Source organism: Rosa chinensis, chromosome 5 (genome assembly GCF_002994745.2).
Source record: "Rosa chinensis cultivar Old Blush chromosome 5, RchiOBHm-V2, whole genome shotgun sequence".
In the NCBI taxonomy this organism is placed as follows: Eukaryota; Viridiplantae; Streptophyta; class Magnoliopsida; order Rosales; family Rosaceae; genus Rosa; species Rosa chinensis.
This window is the reverse complement of record NC_037092.1, coordinates 3,618,513-3,636,644: the sequence shown is the minus strand read 5'-3', so window position 1 is coordinate 3,636,644 and position 18,132 is coordinate 3,618,513. Positions and strand designations below refer to the sequence as shown.

Sequence of the window (18,132 nt, the reverse complement as noted above, 5' to 3'; positions counted from 1 at the left end):
AACTCATATGAAAGCGTGAATGAACCATGTAATCCTCTTGGACATTTGTCGTCCCTAAATTAGCACAATGCATTTCGTATAGCCGATCCGGCCATCTAATCGAGGAGATTAAAGCGTAAAAGAAAGCAACCAAGACATTTAAGGCTTTGCAGTACTGAATTCTAATTCACTCTTGTAAACATCCGAATAGAATGCTATTCAAACCCAACAGACAGAGAACAGTAAGCATAAGATGAGCAATATTTAACATTTCATTGATTTCTTTGAAAAAGGATATGGATATTGGATAACGTGTTGATCATCACATGTTCTACAACAACGCAAATCTAGAGAACGGGGTCTCTAAAAAACCCCCACACATGTATGTACAAATACATAGTTACCCGCACCACATAACTTTAGCATATATGGCCTTCCATCTCTGAAAACTCAGCAAGCAATCACCAGGTGGAGGAGCAGAATCAAGCTCTAGTTCCCAATCACAACAACAGCAAATCCTGAATGCAAAATGTTTGGACTCCATGGTTGATTATTTCCCTTCCGTGGGGAAGAAACCAAATGGATATTTAGCTTTGAATGATAGCTGTAGTTAATTTCTCAATTGAGGGTAAATGGGCAGCTTGTTGAACTCATGAATATGCACTAGTCGCTGTACTTTTTTGCGCGTTGCAGAGGTCGGGGGACTTGATTGACACAAGAGGAGGTGCTTGGAGCTCAAAGAAAGACTTTCCTCCTTCTCCAAGGCTGCCTATGTATATTGAATCGCCCCTGCCATGCCAGGTGCCATCTTGGACATTGTTCATCTCTAATGTTCTGGCTTCCTGCTCACAGAACAAGAATACTATCTATGAGTTTCCAAGAATAAGAAGCTTGTCAAACTTAATGCCAACGTCTACTTTTAAGTTTACGAATCTATCCAGAATATATGGGTTGGAGAAGAGATAATGACCTGAGATAACGTGCAGCATGGGCAGACAAGGTGGTAGATGCAATCATCCATGGAACTATCATTACCCTGAAAAGAATAACATTAACACAAGAATGTTTGTTAATTCAAGTGTAACCATGAAAGAAAACAAACATAAGAATGCCCACATTCAAACATAGCAAAAGCTCCATTACAGAGTACCAAAATGACAATAGCCATTTTATATACCAGAAAGCTACATGATTAGGCAGTTCCAATGGAAATAGAACTATTCATGTATTCATGATATGCTTGCCAAGTAGAGCATCATCAACCACATAGCATTATATTAGACAGCATATTTACCCACATGTTTTGTATTTCCTACATCTAATGTAGCTTTTGCATGCCTAATCACCACTAAAGTCAAATGATTTCCTCCCTATTAATGGAATTAAGGAGAGAGCACATGAATACAGATGAATGTGAGGAAAGTACTAATGTTAGACAAAGAAAAGGAAATACCGATTCAGTTAACACCAAACATGATTGCTAGCAAGCAATGGACACAATGACAGACAAAGAGAGAGTGATTACCCGTATGTTAAATTTGTTTCTTATCTGTGTACGGAAGTACCCCAAATACGTTCCTAGTGTAATGGTGAAAGCAACCACCAGATATATAAAGCAGCGCTTCTTGGTGATAATAAACGCAATGCAGTTGAGAAGGATGCTCGCAACAAGAACTAAATGAAGAGTTCCCTGCAAAACAATATACCAAGATTCAATATCTACCTAAACAATCCTCTTCGGTGGAAGAACCTATCACTGAACGCTCATTCAACTCGGTACAATATGGCATCTCTCACTCTCCTGAAATGAAAACTTCCGACTAAAAGATTTCGACTTTGATCACTTCACAAACGGACAAAGCAAAAGAAAAAAACCTGTAAAAAGCCAGGACCAAAACCAGCTCGCATCATGTTCTTCCCAAATGTATAGCACGGACAGCTGCGGCACCAATCACACTGTTAGTACAAAAGCAGTCAAAAACAATTCTCATTCTCAAAACAAAAATGGCGAGGAACCCGATTCCACAAAGAGTCTAACCACTTAGTCAAGTGGGTCAATGAGGCTTCCAATTCAATCCATTCCATGTACAAAAAAAGTATTGACCTTTTTCCAATTTCCTTTGACCAATTTCTATATCCCAACATCCAAAAACAGAAACACTTTGAAATCCCAAAACAAACATAACAAATCCAGTGAATCAAATTTCGAGCAGGAATCCAAAATCCATACTTTCTTCCACCGGAAAACAACCGAAATTCCGGTAAATAAATTTTCCGGCTAATGTAATTAGATAAGAAAGAGTACATACCAAGCCGACTGAATAGCGACGCGGCGATCGTCGAACCAATCGAGAAGCTCACCCTCCCACATCCGGAACACGCCGCCGAAATCCCCAACCTCAGCTTCTTCTTCTTCTTCTCCGGCCCCAAAGCTCTGGAACTTGGCGGCGGACTTGCCCTGGGTCTGTAAGGCGACGGTGGAGCAGAGCATGTCGAAATCCAACACCGCCATTCCGCCGCCGACCAGCCTCTCCATCTCCTCCTCTTCCGCCTCGTCCTTGCTCAGCACAACCCTCTCTGCTTGCTTCTCTAAATCCCCCATTTTGGTTTCTGAACCCCAAAACGTGAAACAAATTTTAGGGTTTGGTTTCTCTCTCTCTCGTCTCCCCCTCCTCTCCTCTCCTCTCCTCTCCTTCAATGAAATGCGTGATTTTTCAGAAATGAAAATAGTCGAAACTTTTTGGGTTTTCTGAAAATATTTTAAACTCTTTTTTTTTGGGATGGTGGCGGATGAATGATTGTAGCGGGCCGGGTCGGGTCGGATCAACGCTTAATTACTGGGTGGGACCCATGTTTTATTATCTGCTTTTTTTTTTTTTTTTTTTTTTTTGTTGTTGAGAACTTGAGATTGTCTTATATCTGGGGTTAATCACCAAATTACCGGTCTCCCCTTCTCTCTTTTTTTTATTCTTTTAAGTTGGTTTTATTTGTTTGTTTTTCTGTTAGGATTGGTTTAGCCAACCCCAAACAATTTTTTTAGCATGCAGCTATGCAAACAAACAACAAAATTTTATCCTTAATTTCTAAACTCGAATTTTCTCAAACAAATGTTATCCTCGGTAAAAAAAATATTTTTTTTATTTGAGTTGACTGATTTTTTGACTTTTTCAATCTAGAAATGTGAGTAATCCGGTTACACTGATTAGGAGAACAGTATTGATCTTGATCTGATTTACCGTCTCGTTCTATAGCTGATTAAGTTAATGTGATTCAACCACTAGCGTTTATGATACATTTGTTTTTATGATGCCTTGACATGATAATACGGCATCTCAATTATGGACGGTCCACCCTAATCCCATCATTTCTACCAGCCAAATGAACGGGGTCAATCAAAAGAAAATACTTATATTATTCTCTTTTGTAAGCAACAAATTTGCAATGATAATACTAAATAATAACATGTGATGATCTTAAACCAACGACAAGAACAGAAACTTTATGATCCACAAAACAGACAGCGGCCGAATAAAATTCGGTCGACGTTTGTATTTTAAGATTAGGAATCGATCTTAGTTTATTTGGATTAAGGAGATACAAGAATGAGTCTATTGATGATGATAGGCAAAGAATAAATAAGGTATCATAGCCAGTCTCCAATGTACCTTGAGCTGTAATCTCCATTATTTCATGCTTAATATAAATATAGACTAATCAAAACCGTAATGCATCATGCACCAGAAACAGAGCCCTATGATTGTTCAACCATATTATTCTATGATATGACACATCTCGTGCTCGAGGGGACCATAATGCTGGCTCATGGCTGTTGTGGATTTCATCCATATGGATAAGCACAATCAAGGGTTCTATTATCTACTCTCTATCAAAGTCTCAACCACCCCACATGCCGAAAGGTTTCCGAGCGATAAGGGAAAACAAAATCGAAGACAAAAACCTCGAAATGCAGCACTAACGAAAATGTCAAAAGTACAAATCAAGTCCTATAATGATTTCGTAGTATTGTTGCCTGCAAAATGCCACAACAAAGGGAAAGAAAGGATGAGATACAGACACCGTGGACCTGTAAAAACTCAGGAGTTAAGTCTTCGCTGCGGGTCTCACTAACCCAAGACCCGAGCCACTCCCCAAGTGCTTGAAATCTTTGGCTTCAAGATCATCGTCGTGGCCAGCAAAGCCGGTCCCTCCTTTTTTCAGGTTCACCAAGTTCCTTTCTTTACATCCCTTGTTGCAAACGAGACAAACCTTATCTACAGGTATGAACTTATCAGCACACTTCTTACAGAAGACGTGGCCACATGAGCTAAGAGCCACGAGTGATAGCGTGTTTGTTAAAGTAACCTTGCAGCTCGGACAGATAAATGTCTTGTCAAGAGGCGTTGATTTCTTCTCGTCATTTGTGTCTTCAGTGAAATGGATAGGGAACAGAGACTTCAGCTTTAGTTTCTCACTTCCTTCTGGACAGGTTGTGCATTCAGGGGGAGCAGCCACTTTAACAGGAGCTTCTGGTGTAGCAGAAGGCAGCCAAAATGCCTTCATTGTCCGAAGCGCCTCTTCTTCGTAAGAAGTGACCTTCACACTATTTGCCCCATGAAAACCATTCTTATCCCGGTCCTGGTTTCTATCATTGTAGTGCGGTACTGCACCATGGTTTTGCTGATCAAAAGCCTCAAGCTCTCTGGCTTTCTGTTGCCTTAACTTCTCTTCTTCATCTTCCTTGTCTTGCTTCTGCTGACTATTATGTGCAACTTGCTTTCTGCAAAGTGGAAGAAGCAACCTCTTGAGATAAACCACACAATATTCTCAAGCTAATGTAAGAAAACAAAACCAAAGGCACCAAGCTCAGCCAGGCTTGGTTTCATAGTAAGCCTAGAGAAACCTAAACATAAGCAAGATCCACCAGACTACAAAACTAGAAACCACCATTAACAATTTTTGCTTGACGTACATCGATAAAACTAGATGACAAGTAAGTAGAATGTCTTCTCGACATCAAAGGAAGGTTTTTTTTTTTTTTTTTCTTCTGGGGGTAAACTAACAGCTGTATATGAGACTTGACCAAAGGGAAGGTGCTACTAACAGCACAGAAAGCACACAAACTGTCGCAAAATAAGTAGATAACTAATAACCTGCACAGAACAGATGTGACCTGACATACTAGCACACCTATGCAAGTCTACCAAAAATTGGCTTCCCTATAAGGGCAAGCCATTTGATAGTTCACTTTCTCAAGAACACCCAGCAAGAAACTCCCTAAATACCAAAGGCTCCACGGAATTGCACCTAATCAAGTAACCATATTCACCATTATAAGAGAATATGATTAAATACCTGGAACAAAAATCCAGATTGGTTTGAATAACATCTATTATGGATCTATATTCCACAACCATTTAAGTACCTACACAAAATAAGTAACCAAACATGCAAAGACGAGCTTTTGTTATACTACAATCCACACTTGGGGAAAAAAATAGAACCTGCATTCTTTTACCATTATTTCCCTTTTTCTATTACAATAGAACACAGTCCTCTGAAGCCTAGACCTCTACTGAAAATCTCAAACTCATAAACTTTCACTCAAACCTGGAAGCTTTAGGCTACACAGGGTTTAAAATCCGAAAATTCAAAACATCACACTCAAATTAACAGAAACAATGAACAAATCCTGATTAAAACAACAAATTGGTGCTAAAGCTCTGAACTTATTCACAACTCCTAACGCTACCTTTTTCAGGGAAGAGCTCAATGCCAAAATGACAAAGCATTTATACCATTAACATTATGAGCATCGAGCAAAACTTCACTCTAAAATTTGAGCACTTCTACCATGTCGTAACTAAATGAAACTTTCTTCATCCAGAAATATGTTCTAGGGGTTCACACACCCCACGAACCCCTAAACCTGTTAACAGCCGCTAAAGCTAAGCTTGTTCAGAAAATAACTCGATGCCAATGACAGAAACACATATACCACTACATTATGATCCTATCAAAATTGCACTCTAAAATCTGTGATTTAAAGCAGTATGAGGCCTCTACCAATCTCACTCAGATTCTAGTCAACTGTACCTAAAATCTCAATCTCAATTCCACGATATTTCAGTCGAAGCTGGAACCTTTAGGCCCCAAAACCCTAAACTCTTAGCTTTCCAAAAAGAACAAATCTTTCATCACAGCACCACCAAAAAACACAAAACCCAGAAACCCAATACACCCAAATCAAATTCACAGAAAAGCGAACAAAAAATTGGGTTATACAGCTATGGAAAATTGAAGGTACCTGTGGATGTCTTTCTTCTGGGAAAGCAAGCATTCGAGAATGCACTCTTTGCAAAAGACATGGCCTTTCTGGCAACTCATGGGGTCGATGAAGGGCTTCAAGCAGAGGCAACAAGCATCGAAGGGTTTGATGGAGTCTCTGCCGAGTCTCTCCCTCTGGGTTCCATACCCAAGCTTTCGCTTCTCGTCGTATGTGAAGAACGCGAGGTCGTTGTTGTTCTTCGAGTGTCTCTGAGGCATATTATTATCTCTGACAGAAGAAGAAGAGTAAGGGATTTGGGGGAAGTCCTTTGATTTGGGGATTGAATAAGAGGGAGAGAGAGATGCAGACTGCAGAAGCAGCTGCCCCGAAATATGTATTGGGCCACGTCCGGGTTCGGTTCGATTGGGAATTAGAACCGTAACAAAAACCACATGTCGTTTCATACAAAAATGCTTTCTTACAAAATTTTGGTTTCTTCCAAATTGGGTTCTTTTCCACAACAAAAACGACATATTGTTCAAACTAAATCTTTCTTGTACTTTTTTTCAAATGAAATGAAAAATCACCTCTAAAACAATCTAACAACCTAATTGTAGATTGCCAAAGTTTCAAGCATGAATTGCTGAAGCAAGTGAGAGATGTACTTCGATATAGCCTCTTCACCCAAAATTAATTGATGACTACGTAAAACATTACGCCGTAGAAGGAACAAAAAATCTGAACTCCAGGTTACATTAGAAGCTTTACACTTATTCTTATAGAGTATATCCTGAATATGAGTCTATCTGTTATCTTTCTTTGCATATGAGATTCTATTCAACATCATTTCTTGTTATTCAATTTCTTCTAATATCTCATATTAGTAAAAAAAAAATATAATAATAATAATTAATTTTATATCATCAATGATCAACCACATCCACACACACGTACTTTTTCCATTATCTTCTAGAATTTTAAGAAGATTTTCATGCGCAAGTTTTAATTATAACTTCATTTATCACTCAAATAGAACACTTTCATGCCAACCATAGTCATAAGAGAAACATGAGTTATAACTTCACATATATCGTGTATACAGTAGTGTGATTATTTCATGAATCATAAAGTATTTAGAAATAATGTTCACCTAGTCAGTAAGTGATCAAGAAAATTATGTTTAACCACCATTTGATGTAAATCCAATGGAGGATGTAATTATTATTAAGTGGAGTTGTTTTGTTTTATTTTCCACCTTTGGATTTGCATCTAAGGGAGTAAGGGTGACTAAGCATAATGTCTTTGGTCAGAAACTGACTAGGTGAACACCATGAGTATTTAGAATAATTATTGATTTTTTTTTCTCAATGAAAATGAGAATGTGATCAAGATAAGAATTGATTTTTTTTTCTAAATGAAATTGATACCATTCGAATCAATAGTCATTGGTTAGAGACTTAGAGTATTTTTAGCAAACTCTGGATTTGCATCTAAGGGAGTAAGGGTGACTAAGCATAATGTCTTTGGTCAGAAACTGACTAGGTGAACACCATGAGTATTTAGAATAATTATTGATTTTTTTTTTCTCAATGAAAATGAGAATGTGATCAAGATAATCAATTCTTTTTTCTAAATGAAATTGATACCATTCGAATCAATAGTCATTGGTTAGAGACTTAGAGTATTTTTAGCAAACTCTTTATTTTGACTCTTTAGTTATTTTAGAGAGCATGTTTAACTTTTTATCTATTTTAACAGCTGCACCAAACTCTTAAGTAGCTCTCCATTATAACTTTTAGTTATCTCGCTCTTAGATATAGAGAGCGAAATGAGGCTCTCTATAATTTAAAACATTCATTTTAAATTAGTTTATGTAATTTAAAAATACATTTATACTACTTAATCTTTATTTAAAAAATAATATAAGTTCACATTAGCTAAATTACAGAGTACTGATACAGACGTATTTCTAAAGTGGCTAGCCAAAATGACTTTTTAGCTATTTTGACTAAAATTTGACTAAAAAATAGCTAAGATTGCTAAAGATGCTCTAAAGTCTAACATGTACTTGAATAAGAAAACAGACAAGAAATCCTGAAACACTATCAAGAAAAGTAACTCATTACAAATATATTTTGAGCTTGTTATTTTAGCAAGCTAGTAAACAAAGAACAGCTTCGTGTTTTTAAGGAAAAATCATAGCTTGTACGTAATTGTGATGAACGCTACTTTTTAGAAAACAAATATGAGTAATAGATATCTGGACTGATGTCCTCTCTCCTTCGAAAAAAGAGTATACGTCTCGCGCACACTGTTACCAATGAGCTAATATTACAGTATCTTAATTGCTTAAATTTTGATAATTATTCCGAACTAAAATTACCTTAAAAATCTTGATCCGCTAAAATGTGACATGTTAGGTTTCTATGAAAAGACACACTGAAACAACTGCATGAATCAATCTACGACATCAGATATATGTGCATATGGAAGTGAAAATTTCTTAAATCGACGAAATTTATGTATCCGATCTTATTATTATTAGGGTAAATTCCTCCTATGGTACCTGAGGTATTGCTACTTGGACAGTTTCATACTTGATGTATTAAAGGGGACAGTTTGGTACTTGAAGTTAGACTCCGTTTGACACTTTGGTACTTCTGTTAATTTTTATGTTAAATGTAAGGATAAAATTGACATTTAGAATATATGTATAAAAACATAATAAAAAAACATGATCGAGTTTGTGGGTTGATTTTCTTCATAATTTTATAGGTATGAATTAATGCTTATGGGTTATGTTGAAGGTGAAATATTCGAATTTTATGTTTAAGAAATATAATAATCATATAGTGAACACCCATGAGAGTACTTCGTTGAAACTAGTCTAGTACAACTAAATTTTTTTAAACATAAAATTCAATTATGTCAACTTTAACATAACCCAAAAGCATTAATTCATTTTCATTTTCTCCTAAATGACCCAAAAAATGATGAAGGCCTAAAATAATACCAAATAATATCATCGCATTGTGTTTATGAAGAGGAGGAAAAATCAGTAGATTCATAGAGAATAGTACAAAAAAAATATCTGATTATTATATTTCTTTAATATAAAATTCGAATATTTCACCTTCAACATAACTCATAAACATTAATTCATACCTATAAAATTATGAAGAACGGCAATCAACCCACAAACTCATGTTTTTCTATTATGTTTTTATACATATATTCTAAAGAAGGTTTTATGTATCTGATCTTATTATTATTATTATTTTTTCCCAAAGAAGGTTTTTTTTATTTTGCCTTTTAAACTTATCAAATTTCGTAAAGAAGCTCGAACATTCCACCTGCACAGTGATCCTGTGTGACGTGTGCTTCTTCTTCTTCTGTTATCACTACTCGGTCTCACCCAGAAGCCAAAACCTCTGCTTCCCTCTCTCTCTCTCTCAATCAAACCCATGGCTTCTCCGAAGAAGAGCCCATCATCATCATCTTCAGAACCAGAGCGTCAGCACTCCGGCTCGGCGATCGTAGTCCAACCCTCCTCCCCTCGCTTCCCTCCCAGCGGCACCCCCACCTCTGGCGCCCAGCGCCGCCTCGGGATCGCCGTCGATCTCAGCGACGAGAGCGCCTTCGCCGTCAAGTGGGCCGTCCAAAACTACCTCCGCCCCGGCGACGCCGTCGTCCTCCTTCACGTCCGCCCCACCAGCGTCCTCTACGGCGCCGACTGGGGCGCCACCGACGTCTCCATCCCCAACGACGAGGCCTCCCAGCGGAAACTCGAGTCCGATTTCGACAACTTCACCCTCACCAAAGCCACCGACGTCTCCAAGCCTCTCGAGGAGGCTCGGATCCCCTACAAGATCCACATAGTGAAGGACCACGATATGAAGGAGCGTCTCTGCTTGGAGGTCGAGCGGCTCGGCCTGGTCGCCGTCATTATGGGCAGCCGGGGGTTCGGAGCCACCAAGCGGAGCTCCAACGCCAGGCTCGGTAGTGTTAGTGACTACTGTGTGCACCACTGCGTCTGTCCGGTCATCGTCGTTAGGTTTTCCGATGACAAGGACGGAGATGGAGACGGAGTCGACGTCGTAAAACCCGCGAGGTTTGACTCTCTTCACGAGGAAGAGCCGGAGTTCCACGACGCTTTGGATAAAGGTCAGCATTATACTTGCTGTTCGTCTTCCGATACTTGGTTTGTTAGTATGCATAGCATTTGACTCTGCTAATTAATGTTTCATCAAGTTTTAGTATTAGTTGATTATGGTGAAAATTGGATTGATTTCTGGTTAAAGTTTCGTGCTTGGCGGATAGCTCTGTTAGTATAGTTCATTTTGCATTTGATTGTTAATGATGGTGCATTGGATTTGATGAAGATATGCTCTAGTCTGCAAAAGTTTCCACTTTCTCGTTTTTTCTTGACCCGGTGATTCCACTCATGTAAGCACATTCCAAAAGTTGACAAAGTTGTAGTTTACGAATCTGGAAAGCCTCGGTTCTACTATGGTAACAGATTTGTTTGGCACCTGTTACAGGGAGTTAGGGGGCGGTTTCTTATTTTGGGAAGTAAGTTAAACGTGGGAGTCATGCACCTTCTTATTGCCTTTCATTATGTTTGTCCTCACTCCTCAGTGATGGTTTCATGATTGACATGCATATGTTAGAGGACATCAAATTTAAGGCAGCATGAATAGTATAACTTAGCATTAATAGTCACTTTTAGCAGAGCAAGTAGGCACAGTTGGCTTGGTTGAACCTAATCTGTATGGAGTGACTCAATTAGCAATTTGGAACTTCACGTTTTCGTTTGCTTTAATTTTTGTATCAATACACTTTTGGAATGCTTGGGCAGCTCCTCTACAGTCTACATGCCAGATATAGTGATAGAGGTTTTGTTTGGTGATGGATAGAAATCTCTTAATGGGGAAAATTTTTGATGTCCAATTATTTGGAGCAGCTTATAATTAGTGGTTTACTTTGGCATTCAAGTGTTCCCCCCCCCCCCCCCCCTCTCTTTTTTCTTGGTATCTTGAATATTAATAAGTTTGTTTGCTCAAACAGTAGTTTGGATGGTGTGTATACTTTTTGAAATAAACTACATTTGCTGTTATACAACATTCCAGCTACAATTGAAAGAACTTGCATGTTGATGCCAAAATTAAACTAAGTATTAAGGTACTCCAAATAAGCTACTGTACAAGTGCAATAAATTAACATAGAAATTGGAGGCAGCCAATAGTATAAGAGCAGTCTTGCTAATGCTCCATACTTTCAAGTTTCAATTTTGATATGTACTGCTGCTAGTAGGTGAAGTTGGTTTAGATATAAATGTGTAACTTGAACTACTTTTTGTGCTGTTATGTGGGTGGCTATTTAGAACCTCTTTTATGATATGTTTGTTCTGCTGCAAGAACACTGCACAGGGGATGTATACTTCATGATGATATTAGGTAAGTGTTTGATGAGTGATTGAATTGTAGCTGGTACATTGTAGGTATTGTATTTTTAGTAGTTTGCGTGATATTGTGATTTGAAGGTAGCTATATAATCAGTTGTCTTCTCTGAGGCATTTTCTGGTTCATTTTAGCAAACCTTTCAATGTCCTTTGCACTGCTAGTCTAAGCAGAGAATGATGAAATGTGTAGACCATTTACTTTGTCCGAAAATCCAAGTTGCAAGCCATTATTCCAAAAAATACACACACACACACACGTTCCAACCCATTATATGCAATAAGTTCATCCTGATAGGTCTTTGGCTGTTAACATTGCATGATTTACAATGTGCTCAGCACCATCAACAGGCCAGAATCTTTCAGTTTCTCGCTGTCTTCTCATATCCACATAAGCCTATTAATATGTTCAATGATCATGTTAAAACTTCATGGTGAATTCTATATTTCATGCCTTGCAGATACGGATAAGGTGCGTTGAAAAGATAGAGATGGTGAAGTGCATTCAGATGTTTATCAAGTACTCCTGGTTCGTGTGTAATCATGTCGTCATGTTGTATGGAAAAGTTTGGCAGGGACTGAGTCTACTGATCTTTGTTTAAACCCACTTTTTCACGGCGTTGCCATATGTTTATGAAGCTCGGGGATGTTGATGAATAATGGATGATTTCAATTTCAATATTTTTCCTTTTTACCTTTCTGAATATATAAAAAATGCATATGAAGTAGATGATTATGAACTCATGATAACGAGTGGGAAGTTGGGTCTCAACACTTTGAGCTTATCGTTATAGCGTTTGGTCCCTGTTGTTCAGATTCCATCGTTTTGGCAACGCAAATGAACATCACTCTTGTGATGCAAGCTACAGAAGCTTAAGCTTGTCCATATATAAGAAGTGGTCACAGTTCCAAGTTACAGCTAGCTAAATTCCAGAGAGGAAGATCTCAATTCATAGCTGGCACCCAACTCAGAGATCAAAGCCACTGCTCCGCTTAGTTTAGGGGAAACAGAATCCAAATCCCTGACATCTCTAGGTGTTGAAATTTTCAATTGGATACACCACAGCCGCATAAAACTTTGGTTTTCCTCTACAAGCAACAATTTCACACCACAAAGTTCTCACTAGCTCTGGCCCTTCTTGATTCCTTTCATTAAAGCTTGATGTTAGTTTATTAGTAGCTTTCTTATTCGTCACTAATCAACTCGCCGGTAAATGATTATACTAATTCATGAGATATGGTAGGCACGTGGACATGTCCCAAGCTTTATCCCCCAGACCCCCACCTCCCATTCATACGCTTTTGCGAAACCCGACTGAAAATCACGACCTTCTGCCGAACAAAGTACGACTTTAGGAGTATTCGAACTTCAAACTTCATGATGGCATCCACTATTCTTGAGAGTTCTAACTCTCTTCAAATTAGTTTAGAAGACTTATTCTAGTAGAATTACACAACAAAAAACAATCCTCCCTCCCTCCATCTAGTAGCAGCCTGCTTAGATCAAACCTCCCCAATTTGATGCTATACTCCCCCTATAATAATCAAAGTACATCAATCTATGCCACATTCTTTTGGTGTTGAGTACAGAAAAAAAATTTGACTTATTTATTAGTCATCTTTTAAGCACCTTAAACCTGAACCTAATATGATAGACCAAGTGAAGTAGGGAACCATTAGTCTTCTTGTAAGGTCAAATGACTCAAATCATTCTCCTTTTTTCAGGTACCAAATTGCTGGAGAACTATACAGATGGTGGTGGCTTTTCATGCATATGAAACAATGTACACTATTACCATCACGGACCAGAACTTAATTTCTGCTAGTTGTATGTTCTGAGACCCCACTTACCACTTATCACTAAATACATAGGTGGAGGAAAATGGGCACTAATGGACTTCTTGAAGGGATTTTCTACTTGCAGAACTTTAATTTCTGCACTGATCTCAAATGGGGCGGTCTAAATTTAGATCCACCCATTTGATAGCTCAAAAGGCCAATGTTAAGTACAATACTCAAAGAAAAGCAAAGCAAAATATGTCATTTATACAGGAAACTTTGCTGAAAAGATGAAATGGTGAGGAAGATGGTAAGGATCCAACTGAAATGGAAGTTAAAAGCTTACAATGACTTGAAAACAAAGAAAATTCACCTAGTCAGTAAAATCTGCATCAACTCGTGGAAGTAAATTTTGGGTCTTAACTTGTTGCTTCCCTGAGTCATTCTGGGCTCGATTTTTTTCTTGATATCGGTTCCACTGCAGCAGCTCTCATCTTTCTTTTATTGAAGATGATCGGATGAACTCAAAAGAAAGAAAATAAGAGATGCATGATTTGCAAGATCTTTAGGTGAAGAAATTGCGTGCTTGAGAATTCAAGAGTGCATTGTAGCGCCTGCGCTTACATGGATAAGATGATCTTGTTTCTGAGAAGCTTTCATGGCAACATTCTTCATCACTTAAAGAACTTGAGTCCGGTGGAGTAGAAGAGCTAGATGACCATGGAACAACTTGATTCTCCTCATCATCATCATCATTACCACCATCGTTATCATCAGCGCCATTGTCGCCACCACCACCGTCATGTTCATCATCTTCTCCAATGCTATTTTCTTCATGATCATGATCATCATTATCATCATGTTCTTCTTCTTCTTCATTTGTGGACTCCTTGTTAGAACTGTTCACACAATTCTCACAAACTGAAACAGTATGACCAAGCTTGGGTCCAGAGGCATTCCATGGGGTTAGAGATTGACAGACATGGCAGAGCAGAGTCCTTAAATGCTTCGCCACCAAGAAGTTTGCACCATGAACCTTGATGTCACAATCCCAACACAGACCAGCCTGATCTGATTCACAGTACATCTTTGCCATAGAATCACACAGCTCACACTTCTTCATCTCTCTCTCTCTCTCTCTCTCTCAATTTGATTGCTCAAGCAGATCTCTTTTATCTATGTTTTTAAGCCCTGAAGAGTTAAGTGTATATGTACATATAGAAAAAGGAAGGGATTGGAAAACATGGTGCAGGACAAGAGGGGAGTTATTATTATTATTATTTTTTTGGATTTGGGAGGGGGTGGGGGTTAGTCTTAGATCAGGTAACAAATATTCAGGGTATCCCAGCATAGCCGGACTAATCCACTGTATCGTCACGGGGCAGGAACTCGAATAGACACAAGACCTCACCGCCAACTGGCCACCAAGATGGGAGTTATTTATATAAAAGACCAGCTCCTAAATATTTTTTTATTTTTTAAGAGAGGAATTGGACTTTATTGTATTTAATTTGTTTCCTTCAAAGAGGGAGAAAATGCACCAATCAATCTTACTCCTTAAGTTTGGGTAAGTTTATTGGCAAGAGAGGAGCAGATAGAAGATAATTTAGGGTAAAGCCTTCACATACTGAATTACTCGGAATTTAATCATTTTGCTCACAGGTGCAATTGTCTTGCACAACATATCATTGATTTGGGAACCTAATAAAGTAAGTACAGATGTGACAATTGGGCGTGATATCAATAGTAGGAGATATTCTTGTAGCTTTTTTTTATATTTGTTAACAGAAAACAATCAAAGAAAGCCTCTTTTAAGAACTTGCAAAAGCTTGAGTGTATAAAAATCACAAGAATACTTGTACATGCATACATATACTTAAGAGCTTTCAATCCTACGCTATTAGTAAAATCAATACATTGATATAATGTACGTAAAAGAAGAACCTAGAATGTATTGTATGAAAAGCAAGTAAACGTGTTATAAATGCTTCTTACGATGAAGCCAAGGATGTTTTCAACTTTGATGGGTTGGAATTAGGTGATGGAGTGTTAAAACTGTTGAACACCACCTAAAATTTGCCACATCATATGGCATTATGGCACTCTTTGTTCCCCTTCCATGCAATTTGTGGTTGGTATCGTGCAAGAACCCACCGCATTCCCTCTGAATTTACACACACACCAGTTGGAGTAATGGTCTGATGGACGCTAGAATTGGAATCCTTAGAGGACACACGCGTCTGAATTGCAGTGAACTAACTAGAACGTACTCAACTCAATTCTGTGGACAGCTCACCACTCCTTTGGCTCTTAGCTTCAAGATCTCGCAGCTTTTGCTAGCCTCTAGCTAGGTGGTTGTATTATGATGATCTATGTACAGGGTTGAGAATTGAGATCGACGATATGAGAGTTCTTTTCGTTTAGAACAAATTCCAAATCGTACGTGGCCAGTTAAACTTAGTGGGAATCTAACTTTCAGGTAGTTGGCACCTTCCTGGATTTGTCAATGGTGATTCTTTAGTGGTTCAGATGAAGCCTTGACTATTACTAACAACTTTGATTGATTATTTGTCTCTCTGTAGAACAACTTGGAAGTATATCCGTCAACTGTAATGAGCTCAGCAAAAATTAATTCTCAATTCTTGACATAATGACAGAGATGGTATGTCGGAAGGTACAATGAGCGGTACGACATTCTTATAAAAATCGTCTATTTTAAAAAGAAGATTTCTATTCATACTTCTTGATTTAGTATTTAGACCTCCTCATTTGTTGACACTTTTAAAATCTAAATTTATCCTCTAACGAAAGAGAAAAAAAAATCAGTTCTTGTCCCCAAATCAGATCAGGGTAGCTTAGGTAGTTTGAAGATTGTTAAAAGGTGAAAACGAGTGTTCTTAACTGCACAATAGAAACACTTACGCAAGAATAAAAAACCAAACAGAATTTTATGGGAAAAAAATAAATAAATAAAAATCCTGTACGCATTTGCTTATAGTTTGAGCTGGACATCAGTGGCTATTCATTCACATACAGTATTGTTTCATGTTCAAGTGTTGGGCATGGAAAATGCCTCTGACTTTAGGGAACAGATGGACTAGATATAAAATGAAAGATGAAGGTTCCTGGTCTTAAATTATTGCTCTGATTCAACTACTGCGAAAGTGCGAATCTTAAACTAATTAACCTAATTAGAGTTTGACATATTGCATAGGGGCGAGAGAGAGTGAGATAGTTGCTGTGGTATCACCATAAATGAGTGTTGTGGAGAAGATGGAAGAGCAGGAGGTGTAGACAGAAAAATAAAAATGATTGGGCAGAGTTGGAAGTTTAGTATGTCAAAATATGAAAGGAGGTCTAACTAACAATTTAGGAGGTCTAAATAAAACTATCCTTTTAAAAATATATGATAACTAAAATTATTGAGAAAGAAATAATTAAGATACGCATAATCTAATTTATTACGTACGCTTATTTAGTTGAGACAAACTATGGTACTTGTGGGTATCTCATACACTCATTTACAACTATTTGAACAAATAATTACAATTATTTGAACCAAAATTACAACATTGAGAACAAAATTTATCATATTCATTTACACTATTTATATATAGTTAAACAAAAATTACAACATTGACAACGAATTTGTTCAAAAGCTTATAATAATGTCATAAGAAGTGTAATTACCATTATTAGAACTAAGATTACACAAATAGGACTCAATATTACAACTCTAACAACAAATTTGTTGTCACTTTTGTAAATGTGGGTATGAGATACCCACAAGTACACTAGAATTTTCCTAATTAGCTACTCTTGTTTTAATTTTTTAAAGTAATCTGTCAAACAGTTACAGGTATTAATTTATGAAGTTATGATGGAGTTTCTTAAAATACGTCGAATCCAAAGTCATGCAAAAAAATGATACAACTCAGACATAAATTATATAAAGTGCATTGCTTGATGTTAGAAATTGATTACAAAAGTGTCATCATAGCATGTGTCGTCTCATTTTAGACGTCATTTTGAATTTATTTGGAGTGGCATTTTTATTATTATTATTATTTTTTTTGAAAGGATCTTATCTTAAAGAAGTGTACTTGATATTTCAGTAGGGGAGGGCTTCCAAAACCAAGTACATGGTCTGCCAAGCTGGGCGAGGAGAGAAACCTGTGGGTTTGAATTTGGTATTGGCCTGGTTTTGTCCTTTTCCCTCTTCATGCATGCTTTGAACTCAATTGGAAGAACAAATAAGCTAGTGGATGATTAAGTAGCTATAGCTAGCTACTTGTCAATTTGGCATTCCCAAATCCGACGTACCAATTCTGGTTAGCTGCACAAACACATTGTGGCTGAGCTTTGAGAGGTTTCTAGCTACTAGTACATATAAATATGTAGTGGATTTGAATCTGTGGTACACATTCATGAAAATTTGCTCCGCCAGTTAGGTTTTAATTTTCAAACCAGATGGGATGATTTTCTCTTAACATTAATGGGAAAATTAGCTCCGCTATATTAATGGGATGATTTTCTCTAACATATGTTTTTATATTTGTTTTTCAATGATTTTCTCTAATTCCCAAGTCCCAAAACCAAAATTTGATGTTAATGACGATGGAGTTGCTCTTCAACCAGCCAAGCCCATGAA

The 18,132-nt window shown here is 37.6% G+C and overlaps 4 protein-coding genes across 4 annotated transcripts; 1 reads left to right on the top strand and 3 right to left on the bottom strand.

Moving 5' to 3' along the window:
* Positions 1 to 228: 228 nt before the first annotated feature.
* On the bottom strand, positions 229 to 2,703 carry LOC112167800. Its single transcript, XM_024304881.2, has 5 exons — positions 2,289 to 2,703; positions 1,855 to 1,918; positions 1,505 to 1,669; positions 950 to 1,015; positions 229 to 821 (listed from the first exon to the last, which is right to left on the bottom strand). The coding sequence occupies exons 1-5, from the start codon at positions 2,579 to 2,581 to the stop codon at positions 630 to 632; spliced, it is 780 nt and encodes a 259-aa protein (XP_024160649.1). The 5' UTR covers positions 2,582 to 2,703; the 3' UTR covers positions 229 to 629.
* Positions 2,704 to 3,844: 1,141 nt separating this feature from the next.
* Positions 3,845 to 6,654, bottom strand: LOC112166775 (E3 ubiquitin-protein ligase CSU1). The gene is made up of 2 exons (XM_024303675.2): positions 6,284 to 6,654; positions 3,845 to 4,756 (listed from the first exon to the last, which is right to left on the bottom strand). Exons 1-2 carry the CDS (start codon positions 6,520 to 6,522, stop codon positions 4,081 to 4,083), a joined length of 915 nt encoding a protein of 304 aa, XP_024159443.1. The 5' UTR covers positions 6,523 to 6,654; the 3' UTR covers positions 3,845 to 4,080.
* Positions 6,655 to 9,586: 2,932 nt separating this feature from the next.
* LOC112201375 (universal stress protein PHOS32) lies at positions 9,587 to 12,446 on the top strand. The gene is made up of 2 exons (XM_024342256.2): positions 9,587 to 10,408; positions 12,164 to 12,446. The coding sequence occupies exons 1-2, from the start codon at positions 9,709 to 9,711 to the stop codon at positions 12,181 to 12,183; spliced, it is 720 nt and encodes a 239-aa protein (XP_024198024.1). The 5' UTR covers positions 9,587 to 9,708; the 3' UTR covers positions 12,184 to 12,446.
* Positions 12,447 to 13,723: 1,277 nt separating this feature from the next.
* Positions 13,724 to 14,879, bottom strand: LOC112167116 (zinc finger protein CONSTANS-LIKE 4). The gene has a single exon (XM_024304085.2). The coding sequence runs from the start codon at positions 14,602 to 14,604 to the stop codon at positions 14,047 to 14,049; it is 558 nt and encodes a 185-aa protein (XP_024159853.1). The 5' UTR covers positions 14,605 to 14,879; the 3' UTR covers positions 13,724 to 14,046.
* Positions 14,880 to 18,132: the final 3,253 nt, after the last annotated feature.